The sequence below is a fragment of the Pseudophryne corroboree genome, chromosome 4 (genome assembly GCF_028390025.1).
Source record: "Pseudophryne corroboree isolate aPseCor3 chromosome 4, aPseCor3.hap2, whole genome shotgun sequence".
NCBI classification, from domain to species: Eukaryota; Metazoa; Chordata; class Amphibia; order Anura; family Myobatrachidae; genus Pseudophryne; species Pseudophryne corroboree.
In genome coordinates, this window is record NC_086447.1 from 147076361 (window position 1) to 147103060 (window position 26700).

The 26700-nt window shown below is 46.2% G+C and overlaps 1 protein-coding gene across 1 annotated transcript in view; it reads left to right on the forward strand.

The window, feature by feature from the left end:
- The first annotated feature begins 4019 nt into the window (after window positions 1-4019).
- The window catches only part of PXDN (peroxidasin), a 193269-nt gene continuing 170588 nt past the window's right edge, over window positions 4020-26700 (forward strand). Inside the window, exon 1 of the mRNA XM_063915492.1 lies at window positions 4020-4335. Coding sequence (XP_063771562.1) covers window positions 4163-4335 — 173 coding nt within the window. The 5' untranslated portion in view covers window positions 4020-4162. The remainder of the gene's footprint in view (window positions 4336-26700) is intronic.

Here is a 26700-nt window from a genome sequence, read left to right on the forward strand (position 1 = left end):
TGATGCAGAGGGGAGCCGTGAGAGTCGGGACAGCCGTCGCCCAGCTGCCTTCACAGCCTGTGGTGCCGCCGCACCAGTGTCTGGCAGTGCACTGGGGAGCTGGGAGCACAGTACTACAGATCAGAGATCCGATCTGCGGTACTGTGCGTTTGGCTCCCCAGTGCACTGCCAGACACTGGTGCAGCCGCGGCGGCGCCACAGGCTGTGAAGGCAGCTGGGTGACAGCTGTTCCGGCTCCCGGCTTCCCTCCGCATCATTGAAATGCCGGCGATCCGATCTGTGGTGGGTGGCGGGGCTGCAAGGGGCCCTTTTAAAAAGGGGGGCACGGGGTACTTACCCCCAGGCCCCCCCTTAATCCGGCTCTGCTGACAGCAGGCTCAGTGCTACCCACTCAGCAAAGGGATGCAGAGCAGGTAGGCGCCAGGCAGGAGAGGCGCCTGCATCCCCGCTGCTGCACCTGGGCCCCCTGCTGCTGCCTGCCGCTGTGCCTGTCAGCGTTACGTGTGGGGCATTACGTGTAAGCTGCGCTACTACTGGGGCATTACCACTGGGGTGTTACATGTAAGCTGCGCTACTACTGGGGTGTTACGTGCAAGCTGCGATACTACTGGGGCGTTACTACTGGGGCGTTACTACTGGGGCGTTACATGTAAGCTGTGCTACTAGTGGGGCATTACTACTGGGGCTTTACGTGCAAGCTGCGCTACTACTGGGGCGTTATGTGTAAGCTGCGCTACAACTGGGGCGTTACTGGGGCGTTACATGTAAGATGCGCTACTACTGGGGCGTTACATGTAAGCTGCGCTACTACTGGGGCATTACTACTGGGTCGTTACATGAAAGCTGCACTACTACTGAGGCATTACTACTGGGGCGCTACGTGTAAGCTGCGCTACTACTGGGGCATTACGTGTAAGCTGTGCTACTACAGGGGTGTTACGTGTAAGGTACACAACTATTGGGGCATTATGTGTAAGCTGCGCTACTACAAGGGTGTTACGTGTAAGCTACACAACTATTGGGGCATTACGTGTAAGCTGCGCTACTACTGGGGTGTTACGTGTGAGCTGCACTACTACTGGGTTTATTATGTGTAAGCGGCGCTACTACTGGGTTCATTATGTGTAAGAGGCGCTACTACTGGGGTCATTATATGTAAGCGGCGCTACTACTGGGGTCGTTATGTGTAAGCGGCGCTACTACTGGGGTCATTATGTGTAAGCGGTGCTACTACTGGGGTCGTTATGTTTAAGCGGTGCTACTACTGGGGTCATTATGTTTAAGCGGCGCTACTACTGGGGTCATTATGTGTAAGCGGCGCTACTACTGGGGTTGTTATGTGTAAGCGGCGCTACTACTGTGGCATTATGTGTAAGCAGCGCCACTACTGGGGGCGTTTTAAATGGGGGTACAATTGTATGGCCATGCCCCTTCCTTGTGAGACCACATCCCTTTTTTGATGTGCACTGTCCCTTTGTAAAGTATGGGAGGGTGCAATTTTATAGTTTGCAGGGGGACGCTGAACACCCTAGCACCGGCCCTGGCTGACAGCAATGCTTGATTCCCCCCCTTTATATGGTTGTATAACTGCCACATGAAAGTAGACACAACAGCTCACTTACTGTAGCATGAAAAGACCTCACTTCAACTATTAGCTAGTGGAAACTGCTTATACAAAAAATTGCCCACCTTAGTTCACAAACCCATGTTCTATCAAGGAGATCTAGGTGCACCAACAAAAATTGGGGTGCCCTGTGCCACTAAAGTGCATTTGGCACTGTGCTTTCCCTGTTTTGTGATTTGGAATGAGTGCTATGCTGTGTAAAAACAGGACAACCTCTCTCTTCTGGAACAAGTTTGCCCAATCTAGAACATACAACTTGTATAAATATGTTGGATGCACAGTAAAAATCGGGATACATATATGAGATTCCGGCAGACCGGATGCCTGCTGTCACACTACTGACAGCAATATACTAAAGCTTGTTCATGTAAATGTACAAGCGCCATCAGCCATACAAATGTTCTTTCATGACATCACATGCCCTTTTTCATGACAATGTGCCTAGTTCTATGGTAAGAGCATATAGATCATGGGTCATAATAGCATCGGTTGTGTGGGTGCACATTTTTGGGATCGGTATGTATTTTATGCTAACAGTCCAAAAAAATACCAACAGCATAATGTCAAGTGCAGAGTATTGGCACCATAGTAATGAAATTTAGAGAATCTTTACCATGTCGGCATTATAACTGTAATCAAGGTAAAGCATTGTGTGTACATTTATAGGGCTCTTTTTAGGGGCAGTGAAAAAAGTAAAGAAGTGAGGCAGTGGAGAAGTTGGAGATGTCAGGTAAACACTCAAAAGATGGTGTGTGTGTGTGTGTGTGTGTGTGTGTGTGTGTATAGACACTAGCAGCCAGGCAGTAACCTCTAAGTATCGAAAGGGCCCCTTGTGTGGCAATTTTTAAATCAGTAGCAGATGACATGGGACTGGTGCAGTGACGTCCGAGTTGGCCAAGGGTGGTGGCTGCCATTTATTTACAGCGGCAATCGTTTACAAGGTATGGTTTTGCCTAGTAAATGATTGCCGCTTTAAAAAATGTCCGAGTTCGGCCACCATCCCGCACCTCCGGCCAACTCGGACGGCATTACATCCGGCCCAATATTTATAAGTTCTAAATATAATATTTGCATTATTCGAAGTATAGTCAGAACTGTGGAGTATAAAGCAGTATGACAGGTGAACCTCTGCCTTCCCTGCCTACCCTGACTGAACGGCACTGGTTTTATAACTAAGGACAGGAATGCATGAGTGTTGGTGGATTGGCAGTATGTATATAAGGGAAGCTAGTGATAGAGGAAAGTGAGAAGGGGAGGGTAAGGATCTAAGAGAATCAAAAGCAAGCAGGTGCTTTGGAAAGGGGATGGAAAAGAATGGTAGTCATCTACTTGGTCAGAAAATCAGTACTTGGCAAATATAAAATGAGGCCATGTTTCAGATACAGCAGACAGATCACCTCTTTCAGATACAGCAGACAGAGCACCTCTTTCAGATACAGCAGACAGATCACCTCTTTCAGATACAGCAGACAGATCACCTCTTTCAGATACAGCAGACAGATCACCTCTTTCAGATACAGCAGACAGATCACCTCTTTCAGATACAGCAGACAGACCACCTCTTTCAGATACAGCAGACAGAGCACCCTTTCAGATACAGCAGACAGATCACCTCTTTCAGATACAGCAGACAGAGCACCCCTTTCAGATACAAAATAATTCTTACCTTGTTTGTAATATAATTGCTGTATACTTGCCAAACACTACATGGGGAAATCTACTAATGATCGATTTTGATCTATTTAAAACAGATGAAAATCGATGTTGTACTTCCAGTGTCAAAACACACATTTGTTAATATTTCAAAATTAATATATAAAAAATAAAAATAAATCACCTGTTAGCAAATGTGTGTTTCAGTCCCTGAAACCGGACATCGATTGTGAATGATTTTTATCAATTTTAAATCGATTAAAATCGACCTTAATAAATTTCCCTGCAGGACAGATCATATTCCAGAAAATGTCTTCAGGTACATTTTTAATTTGCAAGAACTCTACAGCCATAAATGTTATTACCAGTTTCGAAGAAGAGTCACATTTCTTATGGTCTTTCATAGAGATATGTATCCATTTTTCATCACTGACCATCTATTTAGTATAAGTTCTCAGATTCTGCATATAAGGTCCAATCGTACCTGTAGAATCTGCAGCAATATGAGAAACAAAACAGGTTTGATCTCTCCAAATGTATCTATAAATGTACTTTAAGATAAAAAAAAAACTTTACTCAGAAACCCTATCCCACGATGGGCATACCAACACTGCTGCCGCCTGTGCTAAGGAGTGCCCTAGTCGTACATGTACTGTAGTACCGCACACATCCACAAGATGGCGCGTGTGTACATGTGCATAGGGCGCAGAGCGTCACATCCTCTGTAACAGCCCCAAAAAAGCAGTGAATCCTGGAATTCGTGCAGAGTGCAGACCGGAGCCTGTGTGGGCGAGGGGAGGACGTGCAGCCGCTGCCTCCCTGCATTCTCCTTTTCCCCTCTCCTTTATATATGTCCTTCCCCCATAGTGTGCCCCTCCAGCCAGCATGGAGCTCTGCAGACCCTGCATGTGGGGCTTCTTCCTAGCAGGGATTGTCCTTGCACTCCCCCAGCAGAGCAGCTCTTGCCCCAGCCGCTGCCTCTGCTTCCGCACCACGGTGAGATGCATGCATTTGATGTTGGAGAACATACCCACTGTGTCACCTCAGACTACTATCCTGTAAGTGGCTAATTCATCATCTGCTATTGTAATTGCACAGCAGCAATGTACAGTATTATGCTAATGCTGCTGCTACAATGTAACATTCTATTCGCACTGCTACATTGTTTCAATCTTATGACTGCTATAGTGTATGAGACTGGAGTGACCTGAATAGTTGGGGGATACCTAAGTGATGTGGGGGAGGGTGGCAGGGAAGAGTTAATGCTAAACAGTCTGCTCAGCTTGTTTCTTCCAAATGCTCTGCAGCCAGGATTTGCAATTATGCTGTCAATGGGTTTCTTTGCATCACATACTGAACTTTATTTTTCTTGTGGGAACTATGTTGGGATGTGACTAGCTGGGTTGGGGGCTTTACTCAGGGAGGGAGGGGGAGGGGGGGGGGGGGTCTGTATAAGTTAAACTTGCTGAGTACTCAGAAAACTAATTAATTAGTAACTTTTCAGCTTCCTAAGTGCTTCTCAGTGGGGCTGACCCCTTAATAATTGACTACAAAGTAAAATGGAACAGTCCTCCCAATTGTATGAAACATAGGAGGGGTGCAGTGATTGATGTGACAAGTAGCTGAAAGTGATCTGCAAACCTTAGGGATAGATTTGGTTCATGCTATGCTTTTATACAGAGCAACACTTGTTACTCTTATAAGATTGTATTTTTATTACTGACTTTGAATTTGAACTTTCTTTAAATATATTGGAACATGTCTGTTTTAGTCTTGTGTTACCATCTTGTAGGGATTGTCAACAGGTATAGTACACATACTATATTTATGACGGGATCAGTATGATTTGCAGATGGACGGGATGCCGGCTGTCAATATACAGACAGCGGCATCCCATCCATCAGAATCCCAACAGCCACCCAGTAAGGCCCCTAACCCTCACCTTTTCCCTATCCTAACCTTCCCTTGGGGGTAACTAAACCTAACCCTCCCCGCTTGGTCCCTAACCCTCCCTTCCCTGCTGCCTAAACCTAACCCTCCCTGCTTGATGCCTAAACCTAACCCTCCCTCCCCAGTCCCTAACCGTCCCGTCCCTGCACTAAACCCCATTCTCCTGCCTAAACCGAATGCTCCCCCTCCCCCTCGCAGTAGGATGCCAGCGCGTCCCGCTGTGAGGATAATCGGGATGCTGGCTGTTGGTAATATGACACCTATGTCCCAAACAGGGTCGGTATGTAGTCGCCGGCATTGCGTCCTCCTTTGTGATCCCGGCACCAGTATATTGACCGCCGGGATCCTATCCGTCGGGGAGCCAACTGCTTCCCCTTTAGACAGATTTAGCCGCTTTGTGCTGCTAATCCCAGTACTAATGGGAACGCCCAATGGGGACAACAATTGAATAGCCCTGGTGGGCACCCAATATGTTTGAGCCCACAAAACAATTGAATCGGACCTGATGTTGCTTTACAGACATACGTATACTTGCACACTAGAGTTATGTTTGTTTTTTTTGGGGGGGAACCAGCTAACCTTCCAGTATATTTTGGAGTATGGGAGGAAACCCACTCAAGTACGGGCAGAATATACAAACTCCAAACAGTTGGCGCCATGGTGGGAATTGAAACCATGACCTCTGTGTTGTGAGGCAGTAATGCTAACCAGTATACCTCCCATACTCTTGTTGATATTATGATCTAAAATGCACCTTTCATGTAACCCTAAAGGTGAGTACACACTTGACTATATGCTCTGTGAGCAATATCGTCTAGCGTTTTCCTTTGCCTCCTGGGCAGACAATATAGCGCGTAAAACATAATCTCTACGCTGACGATACGCAAATCTACCTTTACTCCCCTGACCTCTCCCCTGCTCTCCTCACTTGTATCTCTAACTGTCTTTCTGTTATCTCCTCCTCGATGTCCCAGCGCTTTCTTAAACTTAACATGTCTAAGACTGAGCTGATCATCTTCCTCCCTCCCGCATAACCTCACCTCCTACAATTTTATTATCCATTGATGGCACAACTATCTCCTCTAGCCCCCAAGTGCAATGTCTTGGAGTAATCCTTGACTCCTCCCTCTCCTTCAAACCACACATTCAGCACCTCTCAAAAACCTGCCATTTCCATCTCAAAAACATCTCCAGGATCAGGCCCTTACTAACCCAGGACGCTACTAAGACCCTCATCCACTCATTGGTCATCTCCAGATTGGACTACTGCAATCTCCTCCTATCTGGCCTCCCTCAAATATGCCTCTCTCCATTCCAATCTATCCTCAATGCTGCTGCCCATCTCATCTTCCTCACCAAACTTATTACACCCACATCCACTCTCTTGCAGGACCTTCACTGGCTACCCTTCCCATTCAGAATCCAATTCAAGCTTCACACTCACCTTCAAAGCCCTCGCCCACTCTTCTCCTTCTTACATCTCTGATCTTATCTCTCTTTACAGTCCCACCCGTCCTCTTCGCTCTGCTAATGCACGTTGTCTCTCCTGTCAACTAATTACTTCCTCCCAGTCCTACCTACAAGATTTTGCACATGCTGCTCCCTATCTCTGGAATGCTCTACCTCTCCCCATCCGACTCTCCACCTCTCTACAAAACTTCAAACGGGCTCTCAAGACCCACTTCTTCACCAAACCCAGCCAACTCTCCTCCTAACCCTCTTGTTCTAACCCTCAGCTCACTGTCTACCCCTTCTGTGTCACTCCGGACAGTTAGCCCCTCACCTTTTAGATTGTAAGCTCGCAAGAACAGATAATTCTTTCCTCTTGTGCCTTTCCTTTTCTTACACTATCTTATACTCCATACTCCCTTTGATGGCACCTAACCCCGGGTTTTCTATACCTGTCCTATTTTGTCCTGTACTGTAAGTGCGGATTTCTTGTTTGCTCATTTTATTATGTACTGTGCAATGGGCGCTGCGGTTCCCTTGTGGCGCCATATAAATAAAGAATAATAATAGTATACACCGGCCGATATCGTTCAATGCCGTTTTGGATGACAAGTCCAAATTGAGCTGCATGTACAGATGACAGATAGGGTCCATAACCCACGGGAGCATGTGTCATCCATAAGTCGTAGCGTACACACTGAGCGATTTTGTAACAGTATCGCTCAGAAGGCTGAAAATGAGCGATATCGTCTAAAATATCACCTGGTGTGTATGCACCTTAACCGTAAAATCGTCTTTTGACATTATGAATGTATGCAATCTTTCTGTATGCTGATAAGTGTAACCTACATACGTGTCGAGGGCACAGCTGTGTGGTAAATTAGAATAATTAGCCTATAAGTTCATTAGGAAGAAATGACCTCACTGTGGCATACATAAAGTGTGTGACAGTGCGGATTGGGAACCAGCATACAAAATCCAAGCAAAGGCTAAAGATAGCCCTGACCAGATGAGCTTATGATCTTACAGGTGTGGGGGTTGTCTGTTTGCCATTAAGCGATAAAGTAGTGGAATAGCAATTATATCTGTTGGGGAAAATGTGAACCTTAAATATTATGCCCACCACTGTAGAAATGTCTGCATAATACGATGCTGGCAACCATCATTTATATTAACTGAATCTCCTCCTTGTTGTGGAGAAGTCTGTACTGGTACCCTTGTGTATTTCTGCCAGCTCAGAATAATCGTGTGCGCAGTATTACTCTTTGGCATCTTGATTGGTGTTGGGCACAAAGCCAGTACCCTTGTTTCCCATGTTCAGAGAAGTTGTGGCAGCAGCTACAGCAGTCTTTAAGGAGGCCATCAGAGGTTCTCTAGAACAAAGAGGAAAACTGCAATGACAGTTGCAGCTTCTGGGTGCAGCAGCAGAATGCAGATGGTATCTAATAGGTCTTCAAAACAACCCAGTGATTGGTGATGTGACCCCTTGGTACTACTCTGTAACTTCCCACTGCCTATACACGTTTTGATGGTTGTATACTGTATGTGATTATGTGGAAGGTTGGTTGGGCACAGTGCTGAAGTTACGTTCTACCAACTCCTGACTTGTACCCCATGCTTCAATGTTTTAGTGATTTGATAGACTGCTTTAAATATCAATCATTTGTTAGAGATATCCATCATTTGCTGAAGCCACTGTATATGTTTGTGTGTTGATGCATTACGTTCACACAGTTACATTGCTGTAAGTGTATTACCATGAAGTGGTCAAACAGCCGTAAAAAAAAAGTCACCCATCTATCTGAGCTTTCAGGGGAGCTGATAATCACGTACAACTTTGGGCCATGAGTTGGATCGCCTTTCTGTTTAAAATGATGTTTCAACAAAAACTACACTTTTGTGTTACTGGAATACTTACTTAGATTCAAGAAAACAAATAAATAAAATACATTGAGGGATTTAAACAAAAAAAAAAATTGCTGAATTTATGGTGTACTTATTGTATTATTATCAGTTATTTATATAGGCCCTCATTCCGAGTTGTTCGCTCGCTAGCTGCTTTTAGCAGCATTGCACACGCTAAGCCGCCGCCCTTTGGGAGTGTATCTTAGCTTAGCAGAATTGCGAAAGAAAGATTGGCAGAATTGCGAATAGACACTTCTTAGTTTCTGAGTAGCTCCACACTTACTCTGCCACTGCGATCAGTTCAGTCAGTTTCGTTTCTGGTTTGACGTCACAAACACACCCAGCGTTCGCCCAGACACTCCCCCGTTTCTTCAGACACTCCCGCGTTTTTCCCAGAAATGCCAGCGTTTTTTCACACACGCCCAGAAAACGGCCAGTTTCCGCCCAGAAACACCCACTTCCTGTCAATCACACTGCGATCACCAGAACGATGAAAAATCCTTGTTATGCCGTGAGTAAAATACCTAACTTTTGTGTAAAATAACTAAGCGCATGCGCTCTGCGAACCTTGCGCATGCGCAGTAAGCGACTATTCGCAATATAGCGAAAATCAGCAACAAGCGAACAACTCTGAATGACCACCGTAGTGCACACATATTCCACCACACTTTACAGAGAATATATGGCTATTCGTATCAGTCCCTGCCCCAGTGTAGTTTACAATCTATATTCCCTACCACATGTACAGTACATGCAAAGACATTCACTAGGGTTAATCTTGTTGTGAGCCACTTAACCTACCATTGGATTGTGGGAGGAAACTGATGTACACGGCGGAAACTCACGAAAGTACAGGGAGAAAATACAAACTCCACACAGTTAGGGCCGTGGTGGGAATCAAACCCATGACCTCAGTGTTGTGAGGCAGTAATGCTAACCATTACACCATCTGTTCTGAACGAGATGCATTTAATTTTCCGCCTGTCGGGATCCCGGTGGTCAGGATATAGACGACGGAATCCCAACAGCCGACAATGCCGCCAGCCAGAATCCCGGTGCAACAGGACTATTCCCACTCGTGGGTGTCCACGACACTCATAGAGTGGGAATAGATCCTGTGACAAGCGCAGTGAGCCACCGAGCCCGCATTGTGGCAAGTGCAGCGAGCACGCATGGGGGACTCTGCGCTCTCCTCGCTGCCGGCATTCTGGCGGACAGGATGCCACTGTTGGGATATTGACCTGCCGGTAAATCATACTGATTCCGTACTGTCCATAGTACCTTATTAGACTGATGTTACAGGAATGAGCTTCATTATTTGGATGAGCGTTCTTCATATACCATAAACACATCCTTTACCCAATAATGTGACTTAGGGGGACATTTACTAAGCAGTGATAAGAGCAGAGAAGTGAGCCAATGGAGAAGTTGCCCCATCAACCAATCAGCAGCTCTGTATAATTTTATAGTATGCAAATTAGAGATGTTATTTCAGTGCTGATTGACTGCCATGGGCAACTTCTCCACTGGCTCTCTTCTCCGCTCTTATCACTGCTTAGTAAATGTGCCCCTCAGTCTATCTGACAGGATGATTAATGTTTTCACATGTTCTCTTACAGACATAACTTATTGTGGGTACAGCAGTATGGTTTGAAGTTCAGGGTATAACACTAAAACAGCAAAGAATCTAAAAGTCCTAGAACATGATGCGTTCAGCATCCTGATGGTGTGACCGACACCGGAAACCCAACACCACTCGGGAGACTGGCACTGGCAGCCGACATCCAGAAGGTATCGGGGAAAGGGTTAGGGCCTGGGGGGAGGGTTTAGGGTTAGGCACTGGAGGGTTTGGCCCTAGCAGCCGCACACCATGGGTTGGCCCTAGCAGCCGCACACCATGGGTTGGCCCTAGCAGCCGCACACCATGGGTTGGCCCTAGCAGCCGCCTGGGGGGGTGTGTGTGATAATATTTACCCCCTCCGACAACGGGAACTTCAATGTCGGGAGGACCGTGTCAGTTATGTGACCGCCAGCATACCAACGAGCGGCATGTCATACCGAACCCCCTAGAACAGTGGGAAGGGGGTCATTTTCACACCTCCCATAAGAAATGCATTAAAACATCCAAATTTTGGCTTAAATCAGAACTTTATTTTAGTTTACATTATTTTTTTCTCTTACGTCCTAGAGGATGCTGGGGACTCCGTAAGGACCATGGGGGATAGACGGGCTCCGCAGGAGACATGGGCACTAAGAAAGAACTTTAGGTATGGGTGTGCACTGGCTCCTCCCTCTATGCCCCTCCTCCAGACCTCAGTTTATTACTGTGCCCAGAGGAGACTGGGTGCATTACAGGGAGCTCTCCTGAGTTTTCCTGAAAAAGAAAGTATTTGTTAGGTTTTTTATTTTCAGGGAGCACTGCTGGCAACAGACTCCCTGCAGCGAGGGACTGAGGGGAGAGAAACAGACCTACTTTAATGTTAGGCTCTGTTTCTTAGGCTACTGGACACCATTAGCTCCAGAGGGAACGGAACGCAGGTCTCACCCCGCAGTTCGTCCCAGAGCCGCGCCGCCGTCCTCCTTGCAGTGCCGGAAGATAGAAGCCGGGTGAGTATGTGAAGAAAGAAGACTTCAAAGGCGGCAGAAGACTTCAGATCTTCACTGAGGTAACGCACAGCGGTAGCGCTGTGCGCCATTGCTCCCACACAGCACACACACACAGCAGTCACTGTAAGGGCGCAGGGGGGGCGCCCTGGGCAGCAATATGGACCTCCACAGGTGGCAATAAACTTATATACAGGCTGGGCACTGTATATAAGAGAGATCCCCCGCCATGTTTTAAAATTTTAAGCGGGACCGAAGCCCGCCGATGAGGGGGCGGAGCTTGTTCCTCAGCACTCACCAGCGCTATTTTCTCCACAGCACACCGCTGAGAGGAAGCTCCCCGGACTCTCCCCTGCTTAACCACGGTGAAAGAGGGTTTTAAAGAAGGGGGGGGGGGGGGCACATAATTGGCGCAAAACAGATATTACAGCGCTATCTGGGTAAAACATATAGTGTTTTTTTTTCCTGGGTCATCAGCGCTAAGTGTGTGCTGGCATACTCTCTCTCTGTCTCTCCAAAGGGCCTTTGTGGGGGAACTGTCTTCGGATAAGAGGTTTCCCTGAGTGTGTGGTGTGTCTGTACGCGTGTGTCGGCATGTCTGAGGTAGAAGGCTTTCCTAGTGAGGAGGTGGAGCAAATAAATGTGGTGTCTCCGTCGGCAACACCGACACCTGACTGGGTGGATATGTGGAATGTTGTAAGTGCTAATGTGAATGTTTTGCACAAAAGGTTGGACAAAGCTGAAGCCAGGGAACAGGCAGGGAGTCAACCCCTGCCTGCCCCTATGTCGCAGGGACCTTCGGGGTCTCAAAAGCGCCCACTATCCCAAATAGTAGACACTGATACCGACACGGATTCTGACTTCAGTGTCGGCTACGATGATGCAAAGTTACAGCCAAAATTGGCTAAAAATATTCAATATATGATTATTGCAATAAAGGATGTACTGCATATCACTGATGAGCCCTCTGTCCCTGACACGAGGGTACACATGTTTAAGGGAAAGAAAGCTGAGGTAACCTTTCCCCCCTCTCATGAGCTTAACGAGTTATGTGAAAAAGCTTGGGAATCCCCAGACAAGAAACTGCAGATTCCCAAAAGGGTTCTTATGGCGTATCCTTTCCCGGCTAAGAACAGGATACGGTGGGAATCCTCCCCTAGGGTGGACAAAGCGTTGACACGCTTATCCAAAAAGGTAGCGCTACCACCCCAAGATACGGCTACCCTCAGGGATCCTGCTGATCGCAAGCAGGAGGCGACTTTGAAGTCCATTTACACACATTCTGGTACTTTACTCAGACCGGCGATAGCGTCGGCATGGGTTTGTAGCGCTGTAGCAGCGTGGACAGATACCTTATCGTCGGAATTGGATACCCTGGATAAGGATAACATTTTATTAACCCTGGGTCATATTAAAGATGCTGTCTTATATATGAGAGATGCTCAAAGAGACATTGTCCTGCTGGGTTCTAGAGTCAACGCTATGTCGATTTCTGCTAGACGAGTCCTATGGACCCGACAATGGACAGGTGATGCCGAAGAGGCATATGGAGGTTTTGCCTTACAGGGGTGAGGAATTGTTTGGGGAAGATCTCTCGGACCTGGTCTCCACTGCTACGGCAGGTAAATCAAATTTTTTGCCTTATATTCCCTCACAGCCTAAGAAAGCGCCACATTATCAAATGCAGTCCTTTCGGTCAAATAAAAACAAGAGAGCACAAGGATCGTCCTTTCTTGCCAGAGGTAAGGGCAGAGGGAAAAAGCTGCCAACCACAGCTAGTTCCCAGGAGAAGTCCTCCCCGGCCTCTACAAAATCCACCGCATGACGCTGGGGCTCCGCTGAGGGAGTCCGCCCCAGTGGGGGCACGTCTTCGACTTTTCAGCCACATCTGGGTTCACTCACAGGTGGATCCCTGGGCAATAGAAATTGTTTCCCAGGGTTACAAGCTGGAATTCGAAGAGATGCCCCCTCGCCGGTTTTTCAAATCGGCCCTACCAGCTTCTCCCCCAGAAAGGGAGATAGTTTTAAATGCAATTCAAAAATTGTGTCTTCAACAGGTGGTGGTAAAAGTTCCCCTGCTTCAACAAGGGAGGGGGTATTACTCAACCCTATTTGTAGTCCCGAAACTGTACGGTTCGGTCAGACCCATTTTAAATTTAAAATCCTTGAACCTATACTTGAAAAGGTTCAAGTTCAAGATGGAATAGCTCAGAGCGGTCATCGCCAGCCTAGAAGGGGGGGATTTTATGGTATCCCTGGACATAAAGGATGCATACCTTCATGTTCCCATATACCCACCTCATCAGGCGTACCTGAGATTTGCGGTACAGGATTGTCATTACCAATTTCAGACGTTGCCGTTTGGGCTTTCCACGGCCCCGAGGATTTTCACCAAGGTAATGGCGGAAATGATGGTGCTACTGCGCAAGCAGGGTGTCACAATTATCCCATACTTGGACGATCTCCTAATAAAAGCGAGATCACGAGAGCAGTTGTTAAACACTAAGCAGTTGTTAAACACTAAGGGTGTTACAGCAACACGGCGGGATTCTCAATATCCCGAAGTCACAGTTGGTTCCTACAACTCGTTTGACCTTCTTGGGCATGATTCTGGATACGGACCAGAAAAGGGTTTATCTTCCGATAGAAAAGGCCCAAGAACTCGTGACTCTGGTCAGGGACCTATTGAAGCCAAAACAGGTGTCGGTGCATCAATGCACTCGAGTCCTGGGAAAGATGGTGGCATCTTACAAGGCCATTCCTTTCGGCAGGTTCCATGCGAGGACCTTCCAATGGGACCTACTGGACAAGTGGTCCGGGTCACATCTACAAATTCATCAGTTGATCACCCTGTCCCCCAGGGCCAGGGTTTCTCTCCTGTGGTGGCTGCAGAGTGCTCACCTTCTGAAGGGTCGCAGATTCGGCATTCAGGACTGGGTTCTGGTGACCACGGATGCAAGCCTCCGAGGTTGGGGAGCAGTCACACAGGAAAGAAACTTCCAAGGTCTTTGGTCAAGCCAAGAGACTTGTCTCCACATCAACGTCCTGGAACTGAGGGCCGTATACAACGCCCTTCGTCAAGCGGAGACTTTGCTTTGCGACTTATCAGTTCTGATCCAGTCAGACAACATCACCGCAGTAGCTCATGTAAACCGCCAAGGCGGCACATGGAGCAGAGTGGCAATGGCGGAAGCCACCAAGATTCTTCACTGGGCGGAAAATCATGTAGGCGCACTGTCAGCAGTGTTCATTCCGGGAGTGGACAACTGGGAAGCAGACTTCCTCAGCAGACACGATCTACATCCAGGAGAGTGGGGACCTCATCAGGAAGTCTTTGCACAGGTTGCAAGTCAGTGGGGTCTGCCCCAGATAGACATGATGGTGTCCCGCTTAAACAAAAAACTACAGAGGTACTGCGCCAGGTCAAGAGACCCTCAGGCGGTGGCAGTGGACGCCCTAGTGACACCGTGGGTGTTCCAGTCGGTCTATGTGTTTCCTCCTCTTCCTCTCATCCCCAAGGTGTTGAGAATAATAAGAATGAGAGGAGTACAGACAATTCTCATTGTTCCAGATTGGCCGCGAAGGGCCTGGTATCCAGATATGCAGGAAATGCTCACAGAAGATCCGTGGCCTCTTCCTCCAAGACAGGACCTATTACAACAGGGGCCCTGTCTGTTCCAAGACTTACCACGGCTGCGTTTGACGGCATGGCGGTTGAACGCCGGATCCTAGCGGAAAAGGGCATTCCAGGATAAAGGCTAGGAAGGACGTGGCAGCTATACATTATCACCGTATATGGCGAAAGTATGTTTCTTGGTGTGAGGCCTGGAATGCTCCTATGGAAGAATTCCATCTGGGCAGTTTCCTTCACTTCCTACAAACTGGAGTGAATTTGGGCCTAAAATTAGGCTCCATTAAGGTTCAGATTTCGGCCCTATCCATTTTCTTTCAGAAAGAATTAGCTTCTCTCCCGGAAGTACAGATTTTAGTGAAGGGAGTGCTGCATATTCAGCCTCCTTTTGTACCTCCGGTGGCGCCTTGGGACCTTAACGTAGTGTTGTTTCCTTAAGTCGCACTGGTTTGAACCAATTAAAACAGTGGAATTGAAATATCTCACTTGGAAAGTGGTCATGTTGTTAGCCTTGGCTTCGGCTAGGCGAGTGTCGGAATTGGCGGCTTTGTCTCATAAAAGCCCCTATCTGGTTTTCCATATGGATAGAGCGGAATTGCGGACCCGTCCTCAATTCTTGCCTAAGGTGGTTTGATCTTTTCATATGAACCAACCTATTGTGGTGTCTGTGGCTACACGAGACTTGGAGGATTCCGAGTCCCTTGATGTGGTTAGGGCTTTGAAAATTTACGTAGACAGGACGGCTAGGGTCAGAAAAACAGAAGCACTGTTTGTCCTGTATGCTGCCAACAAGGTTGGCGCTCCTGCTTCAAAGCAGACTATTGCTCGCTGGATCTGTAACACGATTCAGCAGGCTCATTCAATGGCTGGATTGCCGTTACCAAAATCGATTAAGGCCCATTCCACTAGGAAGGTGGGCTCTTCTTGGGCGGCTGCCCGAGTGGTCTCGGCATTGCAATTGTGCCGAGCTGCTACTTGGTCGGGTTCAAACACCTTTGCAAAGTTCTACAAGTTTGATACCCTGGCTGAGGAGGACCTCCTATTTGCTCAATCGGTGCTGCAGAGTCATCCGCACACTCCCGCCCGTTTGGGAGCTTTGGTATAATCCCCATGGTCCTTACGGAGTCCCCAGCATCCTCTAGGACGTAAGAGAAAATAAGATTTTAAACCTACCGGTAAATCTTTTTCTCCTAGTCCGTAGAGGATGCTGGGCGCCCGACCCAAGTGCGGACTACTTCTGCAAGACTTGTATATAGTTTTTGCTTACATAAGGGTTATGTTACAGTTTTCATCAGTATCGGTCTGATGCTGTGTTGTTTCATACTGTTAACTGGTTCGTATATCCCTAGTTATACAGTGTGAATGGTGTGGGCTGGTATGAATCTTGCCCTTGGATTAACAAAATCCTTTCCTCATACTGTCCGTCTCCACTGGGCACAGTTTCTCTAACTGAGGTCTGGAGGAGGGGCATAGAGGGAGGAGCCAGTGCACACCCATACCTAAAGTTCTTTCTTAGTGCCCATGTCTCCTGCGGAGCCCGTCTATCCCCATGGTCCTTACGGAGTCCCCAGCATCCTCTACGGACTAGGAGAAAAAGATTTACCGGTAGGTTTAAAATCTTATTTTTTTGTATTTATATTATTATGATTTAGATGTTTGAACGCAAAAAAATTGCTTCTTACTCCAGCACTGTGCCATGCTTCTAATGTTTCTGAAGTGCGATCTTTCCAAATAATTATTTTCTCTTTTCTGAATCTCCTAAACATATTGGAGTAAATTTTTACTAAGATGGGAGTTCTATTTAAGAATAGAGGGGATGTTGCCTATAGCAACCAATCAGATTCTACTTATCATTTATCTAGCACATTCTAGAAGATACCTGGAATCTGATTGGTTGCTATGGGCAACATCCCATCTTAAATAGAACTCCCATCTTAGTAAATTTACCCCATTATGTACACTTGATTTGGACTTTTCTGCACATAGCTTTGTGGCATTTCTCGCAGAAATCACCAGTTTTGTGGCCCATGTGCTGGCTCCCCCTCCACTCCGTCAGCACAGTAAACTCTGGCTGTGTGCCAGTCTACTGTGCATGTGCAGGTCTACTATGCATGTGAATGTGCAAATCACCAGGAAAATGTCCGCCACGTCATTATGTGTGATTTCTGCAGCACCGGGTTGCCAGGAGATGTGGGATTCCACAGACGGTGGAGTGGTAAGTATAACTATATATGAGTGCAGGCAGTGGGGTGTGGGCCACCCAGGACCCATGGTCCCACATTGCACCCGTTATAGATACACCACTGAAGGTCACAGGTTTTGGTTTCTTCTTTCCTTCTTTGCTCATTCCTTGGTTCACAGTCAAGGTGCACGCTGTATCAAGATGGTACTAGTGTTTTTCTGCTTGGGCGTCTTCACCTCAGGGATTTCACAACAAATCATTTTTATTGCTTCCACCAATAATGTCTGCAGGTGTACTTTGTTGCTATGTCTGCAGCGATCCAGAATTTGGGTCCATATTTGTTTGGCACATATATTAGGTAAACCTGCATCTTGTTCTTTGGCAGTAATTGATCATCAATAGATACATTTTCACCAGGGTGGTAATAACAGGCAGTTTCTCACAAACCTCCAAAATTTCATAGACAAGAGTGAACTTGTCACGTGTTCAGCCCAGGTTGATTTCTCATAGAAACGGAGGACTCTGAGAATCTTCTGAGTATTATGACTTGGCATTTTGGCCCCCAAGAAAATGACCAAAGATCATTCACAGAGGTACCTTTCGTGCAAACACCCTGGGCATACATGATGACTGTGATTGTGTCGAATTGGCGATCTCCCACTTGGTGCCATCTCTGCCTGTTCACCTTCACTGTTGAGGTGTTTGACTGGGCCTGCTGAGATGGTTGAGGTGAGGCAGCACTCTCATCCTCCCTTCGCTGACATCTCCTCACTTATATTACAATCTTCATCTTCACTTGTCTCTGGCACAAAATCTTTATCTGAATCAGATACGCCACTTTCTGATTCAACATCCAGATTCTTCAGAATATGTAAAATCTTGTCTCTAGAAAGGTCAAGCTGAGGCGACATGATTGAAGATGTGCATCATGGGCAAATCCCTCTACACAGGTTACATCTGCCCCACCTGCTGTGTAACATGCAACCCCCGTACTCCCTTGGCTAATCAGACTTTCTACCAGTCTTCCTTGATTTACACGTACCATAAAGACACTTCTCTTTTTTTTATTAAAGTTTTCCAGCTGTCCTCATAACTCACCACTCATCTCCACTAACTCTCTCTCCTCTATTCACCATCCAACTGTTCATCCATTGACTTAGTAAGCTCTCATGGGCAGGGCGCTCTTCCCTTTTGTTCTTTCCCTAGCACTATCCATGTCGCCAGTGCTTTGCTCCATTTTTATGTAATATACTGTATGTAACTTTGACAAGGAAGGTGGCCCCTTCCCAGCTCTGGGCCCCAAAGCAGCTGCACTCCCCGCACCTATGTTAGCTACGCCCGTTCTTTACCCATAAGAACTTTAATGGTGAGTTAGAAAGCTGTGAATATCCCCTTTAAGTTTTATAGTTTTTAGATATTTCTTATGTTTTATACAAAAATCATACTTGTTAACTTCATATAAAATTGTATTTACTATGCACTACGTACCTTTTTTTTTTTTTTTTTTGGACTGATACTAAATCATTTTAGTGGTCTATGTTGGTGACTTGTGAAGCTGCCTCTAACCGATATTGACTTGCTCCAACAATAAATGTTAAAAATTAAATGAATCTCTACGCAGATGTTCTACATTAGTAGGACTTGTAAATGGAAAGCAGCCTGTTGTGCAGATGACATAGAGACCTGGGATACCTATACAGATGGAGCAGCCTGTTGTGTTTATTTATTGCAGGTTAATAAACTATATATATTGTGAAACCTATTGCTCCATCAATAAACAGTGATCTATCTATGGGCTTAAATATTATGATCTCATTTATTAGATACTATCCTCCCACTAAGTATTGGTTAAAGATGTATGTGTGTGTCGTCATTGTCTCCCCCTCCCCCCACTCCCTTCCCCCACAATAAAACTTTATCTTTGTGGAATGTGCAGAAGACTGAGGAACCGTCATCAAGTACGATCCAGTTCCACATCTCGAGGGACCAGTGGTTCTTATCCTTCTCATCATCAAACCTAGTTCCAGAAGTTCCACAGAGCTTTACAGAAGTTCTATTCCTCTTTGTACAAACCTACAAAGTCCTCTCTAGTTTTTTTAGCATCTAACTGCATTCTTGTGTAGTGTTTGTGTACATACATCACGTTGTACTGTTTTAATGGGTCTTCTGTTCCTTTCACAACATGCTCTGGTAAGTACCGCTGGGAGTTTGTGTTCCCAGTCTTCCTTAGGACTACTAGCATTGTTTAATTAACTGCAAATCATAACACGCCATTTCCTTATGGAAGAGTTCATCTTGGCCTCAGGATGTGGAACAAAACATTTTCTATGTAACCACAGGCTGTAGTGTATAATAGAATTCATGACCAAGGGATATATGAGGCATGTGTTATCCTTAAGTTGTCCTGGAGATTTATGTTTTGGATTTTTTTTTTATATATTTGTTTAGCTATAGCATTGAATGCCAACACAAGGAACGGTTATGATGATATGTCATTACTTTTACCAGCTGCTACAAAGCTCTTATCGAGGAGATGTCTACTTACTAAACAATGGTGTTTTTTACTGCCTTGAAAGGAAGAGAAAATTCCAGAAATTCTCCAAAAGAATCCAAAAGCAAACAATGTTCTTTCTGGTGCAGATTTCCCCAACTGAATAGTAAAAACCACTTCCTCTTCTAAATAGTTTATTGGAGATTCGTAGTATGGCATCAATACAAGCATGTCTTGGTCATCTGGTACAGCATGCAATAAACTTAATTTACTTTGTTACTGGTTTCACTGGACTGCTGTGCCAGAAAGTACTTTGTTTGCAGTCCTGTAAGGGTAATTGTCCCAACTTATTGCTAGTTGTGCGGTCAGGTTATAAAGTAACCTCAGGGCTGCAACTAGGGAGGCTAAGGGGTTTCATGCCCCAGGTGCCAGATTTGAGGAGGTGTTGAGCTAAGCCAAATTATCCACAGGGCAGCCTGAAACAACCACAACAGTGTGTGGTGGCATGAGCACTAACTACTCTAGGCAGAGGGGGAGTATGAGTGTGTTTGTGAGTGAGTTGGCGCATCGGGAGCCAATAGTGTCCGAGGATGGGAGGGAAGCTGGTTGCCGGGCGCTGACAAGGGTGGCTCATGGAAGCGCTTCTGGTGCTGGTATCTGAGATGCAGGCTGAGTCAGTCTGGCTGACCCATGCAGCACAGGGGTGTGGTTCGTTTTATCGACAGTGTGTAAGTCGACAATGTTTAGGTCGACCACTATAGGTCGACAGTCACTAGGTCGACATGGATGGAAGGTCGACAGGGTTTCTAGGTCGACATGTGCTAGGTCGACAGGTCTAAAGGTCGACATGAGGATTTTTTTTTTTTGTGTCGTTTTCTTCGTAAAGTGACCGGGATCCCAAATTAGTGCACCGCGTCCCCTCGCATGGCTCGCCATGCTTTGGGCATGGTGCCTTCGCTTCGCTTGGCACACTTTACCGTTCCAATCGTAGTCCACATGGATCGTTAAGTATGAAAAAATAAAAAAATAAAAAAAGTGAAAAACTCATGTCGACATTTAGACCTGTCGACCTAGCACATGTCGACCTAGAAACCCTGTCGACCTTCCATCCATGTCGACCTAGTGACTGTCGACCTATAGTGGTCGACCTAAACATTGTCGACCTAGACACTGTCGATCTTCAGACCGGATCCCGCAGCACAGAGGCACTTGTATACCTAATTCCATGGACTAGTGGGAAACAAACAGTGGGAAACCCAGATGGACTAGCTGATGCACCACAGGATGAGGGACTAGCTGATGCACCACAGGATGGGGGACCCTGAAGAGACCATGACTGCTGCTGTACTTCTGGAGCAGTTAAGTAACGTATACTATAGTTAAGGGGGGATAACACAGTGGCCAAGAGAGAACATAGAAGGGTGAGTATAGAAAGGGGGTACATTAAAGATACGTTATCGTCCATAAGGGAAATTACTATATTGCCAATGACCTGGTCCGACCATTCGCCACTATTGGTAGTATGGGACCCGGAGGCCTGTAAAGTTTCACCAGGCCCCTGGAGGTTGGGGAATTTCTTACTTGGTCACCCTGAAGCCTTCTTCGCCATACGCAGTTCCATACAATTATATCTAGATACTAATAAACCCGAGGATACCTCAATCTTTAATAACTGGTGCTCCTTTAAAGCTGTAGTACGGGGATCGGCCATTCAAACGGCTTCGCGACTTAAACGTTCTCAACAACAGGAACGTGTGTTGGCTGAAAGAGAAGCGGCCAGGCTGGAGTTGGTGCATAAAGCTGATCTCCAAAATAGATCTCTTTTTAAACTTTTGTTGGCCACGATGGAAAAAGTAAATGTATTCTCTCTTCGGGATGTGCAACGTAATATTGCACAACTGAACCAGAGATTCTATGTGTTTGGTAATAAGGCGGGTCTTTTGGCCCGAATGTTACGGAATAGGCGAGCTAGGGCTAGAATCCATTATGTCTGTTCCTCCACAGGATCCGGGGTGTCTGACCCTTATGACATCGCGAACACCTTTGCAGAATATTATTCCCAGCTTTAGAATTTGCAGTCTGACTCGGCTACTCCCCAGCCCATAGAGGCTGAAATCCAGTCTTTTCTGAAGAAAATCTCCCTCCCGACGTTGACCTCCGCGACCTGCCTGTCCCTTAGCTCCCCTTGGACTATGAAGGAACTAGAAGCGGCTATCGATAATCTCCCGAGAGATAAGGCCCCTGGGCCTGACGGCTTCCCATCCAATTTTTATAAAGCTGAATTGGCCCCAATGCTGTTGCCAGTTTTTAATGAGGCATCGGATGTGGGGCGGCTTCCGAGGGAAATGCTTGAAGCACAAATTGTTGCTATCCCTAAACCTGGTAAGCCTCCTACATCTGTTCAAAATTACCGCCCTATAGCTTTGTTGAACACAGACGTTAAGCTCTTTGCGAAGCTTATAGCTAATCGTCTCTCCCCGCTTCTACCGTCTCTAATAGCTGCTGATCAGGTTGGTTTTGTTCCGGGCAGGCAGACCCCGGACAACACTCGTAGAGTGTTTGACGTCATGGAGTACTGCAATGCACATAACCCCCCTGTTGATTCTTTCGTTGGACGCCGAAAAGGCGTTCGACAGGCTCCATTGGGGATATCAGAGAGCTGTTCTGGGTACATTTGGATTTATTGGGAGGTTTCTAGATTCAATTTTTGCTCTGTACTCCACTCCCTCTGCAAGGGTGTTTGCTAATGGGTGTCTGTCAGGTGGTTTTGCTATATCAAACGGCACTAGACAGGGCTGCCCATTATCACCCCTTATATTTGCTCTGGCTATTGAGCCCCTGGCTGAAACTATTAGGTCTGAGACGACAGTTACGGGCCCCGAGATAGGACGATTGACTCACAAAATTAGCTTGTTTGCTGATGATATTTTGCTCTGTTTGACTCGTCTTGACACCTCCCTGCCCCGCCCTCCATAGTATCCGCGATAATTATTCTAGAATTTCCTACTATAAATTAAACACTTCCAAAACGGAGGCCCTGCCGATTCACATCCCGCCACGTACTCTGACTTTGCTCAAGGACAGATACAGATATGCTTGGCAAATGCGATCTATCAAATATTTGGGTATCTATCTCTCCTTGGACAGAGACTTATATGATTGTAACTGTGTACTTTTATTGAATGCGTTTGAAAGATTAATTAAAGAATGGTTCCTCCACGAAATCTCCTGGTTGGGGCGTGTCTCCGCAACCAAAATGTTACTGCTCTCTAAACTTCTCTATTTGTTCCGGGCTATCCCCCGCAGCTTCCCCAAACCTCTCAACGTGAGGGCTAATAAAATGTCTCATTTTATTTAGAAGGGGTCTAGGCCCCGTATTGCTAGGCAGATTTTGATTTTCCCCAAGAATGTGGGAGGGGTAGCTTACCCTAGTTTAGAGGCATACCTTTCCGCATGTCTTCTCAGTCAGGCTCGGGACTGGTTCACCACGCATAACACCAAGCCTTGGGTCCTCATTGAAAGGTCTTTTTTGGGACTGATTGACATTGGAGATTTCTTTTTGTTACCTATCCATAGCGTTCCACAATGGCAGGGCCCAGGGGAAGCGATTAGTAGTACCTTGAAGATTTGGCATTCAGTGGTTGCATCTGACCCAACCATTTTGCTGCCGTCGGCCGATCTATCTATTAGTACTGTGGCCTGTACTATACCTAGTCTTGCGCTTGGACGGATTCTGGGATTGTGAATTTGGGGGATCTCTGCTCGGAAAGGGGGTTTAGTGCCCTTCACCAACTTGCAATCCCGCTTCCATATATCAAAGCATGATTTCTTTAAATACTTGCAAATACGCCACTGGCTTCATTCTTGTGCTGGAGGGTCGGGAGATCCTGTTCCCCTCCCTGCTTCTGTGTATTCTAGATTATCTTCCCCTGGTCACAGGGGTGGGATATCTGGATGGTATCAATATATTGTCCTTCTGACTAAAAAGGGTAAAACCCCCTCGCAGCTTAAATGGAAAAGGGATCTTTCTATAGTTCTTCGAGAGGAGGAGTGGGACAATATCTCTTTAATGTGTTTGAAATTTCCAAATGTCTCCAACAATCTGAAATGTTTTACAAATTATGTCACAGGGCGTACTTTACTCCGCAGCGGCTTCATAGCATTTGGCCCTCGATTTCCCAACTCTGTTGGAGGAACTGTGGACAGATGGGCAATATTCTACATATTTTCTGGGAGTGCCCGCTTTTGAGACCGCTGTGGAGGGAAGTGTTCTCTCTTATTCGGGAGGTGTTGGGGGTGGAGGTGCCACTGAATCCCCTGTTTGCTTTATTTCATTATTCATCATGTCCATTATTGAACTGTGATAGATATGTGGCTGGTCATATCCTTATCTCCACTAAGGCGGCAATCGGACAGCTGTGGAAATCGCAGTCGATACCCGTTATCCAAACTATTATTAATAATACCCACAAACACTTCTTATTTGAGACAGCGGGAGGTGTATATTCTATGCTGCCTCCCTCAGTGCAGAGGAATTGGTTGAAATGGAGGGAATTTTGGGAACGGCAGGGTCATACTATATTTGTCACTGATTCCACAGATCTGTCGCAATTATACTCCCCACATTCAGATTCTACCTGATTGTACCAGTCACTTCATGTCTAACCCTCTATACCATCCCCTGGTTGTGCCGTTTCTATGGAACACATTTATTGAAGATCTATGCCTTTTGTCTTTATGTTCCCCCTTGTGTGTCTTTGTCTTGTATCTCTTCTTATCTTTCTTTTCTTTCTGCATTATTAGTTGTTTTCTCTGTTCTGTTTCTGCTATGTATTTTATTTGTCTGTTGGTACGGTGCCAAGATTAGGAGTACACGATGGACAAATTGAATGCTCTGTTTTAAATGTTAAAGTATTCTGTACACTTCTGTGGTTCACTCAATTCAGTTACTTTTGTGGACATTTTCTGTGAAACGTACTGTTCTTGGATTTTTTGTTTCTCTAAAAATTTTTAATAAAAACCATTATTAAAAAAAAAAAAGAATGGGGGTACATATAGAGAATTTCAGAATGAAAAGGGGGCATAGAGAGGCAGTAGGAGCAGAGATAAGCAAAAGCATACAAAAGAGGTAGTAGGAGGTTACAGATAGATTCAGTAAGGGGTACAGAGAGAGGCACAGGGTGGCAGAAGGAGGCTCAGCTAGAGGCAAAGTGTGCCTGGTTTTGGAGATGGGGGTTCAAACATTCAGGTACTGAGAGGTCAACACTAATAGAGTTAATAAAAGTACACAGGCCAGACTATACTGACAGTGTGGCGCAGATCAAAGGTGGTGGGGCCCAAAATCTATAACTTGCCTAGAGCCCAGTGAATTGAAAGTGAATAAAAAATAAGAAAAATAAATTTTTGATTATTTTAATGGGATGGGGGCAAATTACTGCCTTGCCCCAGGTGACGAAAATCCTAGTTTCGGCCCTGGTAACCCATAACTTGTAATGCCACATTAAGAGGCCTATTTATAAAAAAATTATTGCGGGAAAGTCCCTGAAAATAGCTATTTTCAGGGGATACCCATGAATATTATGGATCCCTAGAATGTACTATGGAGGGATTGCAGCAGATATCTCAAATATTTGCTGCGGTTCCTCCCATTTTTGACTGCATCCACAGTCTCCATAGGTTTCTATAGGGGTTATGAAGCTGCTAGATTTACCAAGTTTAGCATTCCGAAGCTTTGCCCCCAGTAGGATAACACCACTTAACACCAGATGGTGTTACCCTTCTACTAGCCTTTGGGCTACTAATTCACAAAGTTATGCAGGGTGGAAGCTTCCCGCTCCTTCACGTTGGCACCCAATAACGCATGTACCAGCTGAAGGCCAGACGATTGGCTACCGGGAACAAAAACCTGTAAGAAATGTGATTTGCTTTTCTCTATTGCGTGGTTTCCTGCTCTTCGACAGGACGAGTTCTTATCAGAGCCCATCTCCCAGTAAGAAAATATTTATAATTTTGCGAGTTAAAGTAAAAAAATATTTTATATCACGTCTCATTAAAAATGTGGATTGTGATTTAAAAATTACCCTAAGGGTTCACATTACCTATCAGAGAGGTGTACTGAGGCCCCAGCTACAATTTTACCAACTTGGAGATGTTTTTAAATGACGTATTTTGGATTGTATACTGGTCTTTGGATCCTTGCAAACCATGACCACTATGCATAGGGGTGTAGTACGGTATGCCGGCGGCTGGGCTCCCGGCCACCAGCATACCGGCGCCGGGAGCCTGACCGCCGGCATACCGACAGTTACGAGCACAAATGAGCCCCTTGCTTGCTGACTGCGCTCGCCACGCTGCGCACGCTATTTTCTTCTCCCTCCAGGGAGGTCGTGGACCCCCACGAGGGAGATATATGTCGGTATGCCGGGTGTCGGGATTCCGGCGCCGGAATATAGTGCACCGGGATCCCAACATTCGGCATACTGAAGACCACCCATGCATAGAATCTGTCTCTTACTATTTAGGGACAAGTACAATTTAATTTTGTTTCTTCAGGTTTGTGCACCTGTCCCCTCCACAAAAATGGAGCCGGCTATTTGGTGTTCTGACCTAATTTCCATGGGAATGCAGCCCATCATTCCACCAAAACCAGTATCCAGATGCTAGGTCAACATGGTTAAAAGGACAACATATCAATGATCGACACGGTAAAAGGTCAACATGAGTTTTACCATTTTTTTGGGAGATTTTCACCTACTTTAAGATCCACGTGGACTACGATTGGGAATAGTAATCTTGCCCTAAGCATGGCGAGCGAATGTGGTGCACTAATTTCCTGTGTTTGCCTTTTTTGTCGTGTCGGCCTTGTCACTGTCGACCTTTTTGGGACAACCTAGTCACAGTTGACCTTTAGGGGTCAACCTAGTCACTGGGGTCGATTCAATTCGGCAACAGTTGAATAGCGCCGGGAGTTTGCTCCCGACGCTATTCAATACAGTGACGACTGACCCTCAATTGTCGGGAATTCTTCTCTCATCCCCGGGGGATGAGAGAAGAAACCCGACAAAAGTGCTGCCTCAAGGCTGATTCTGTCGGGAATCAGCATCGCCGCGGGTAGTTACGTCGGAGAATGCCCGTTCTCCCGACAAAACTACCTGTTAAGTCGGCAAGAACGGGCCATCGCTGACTTAACTGGAGCTGAATTGAATAGCGTC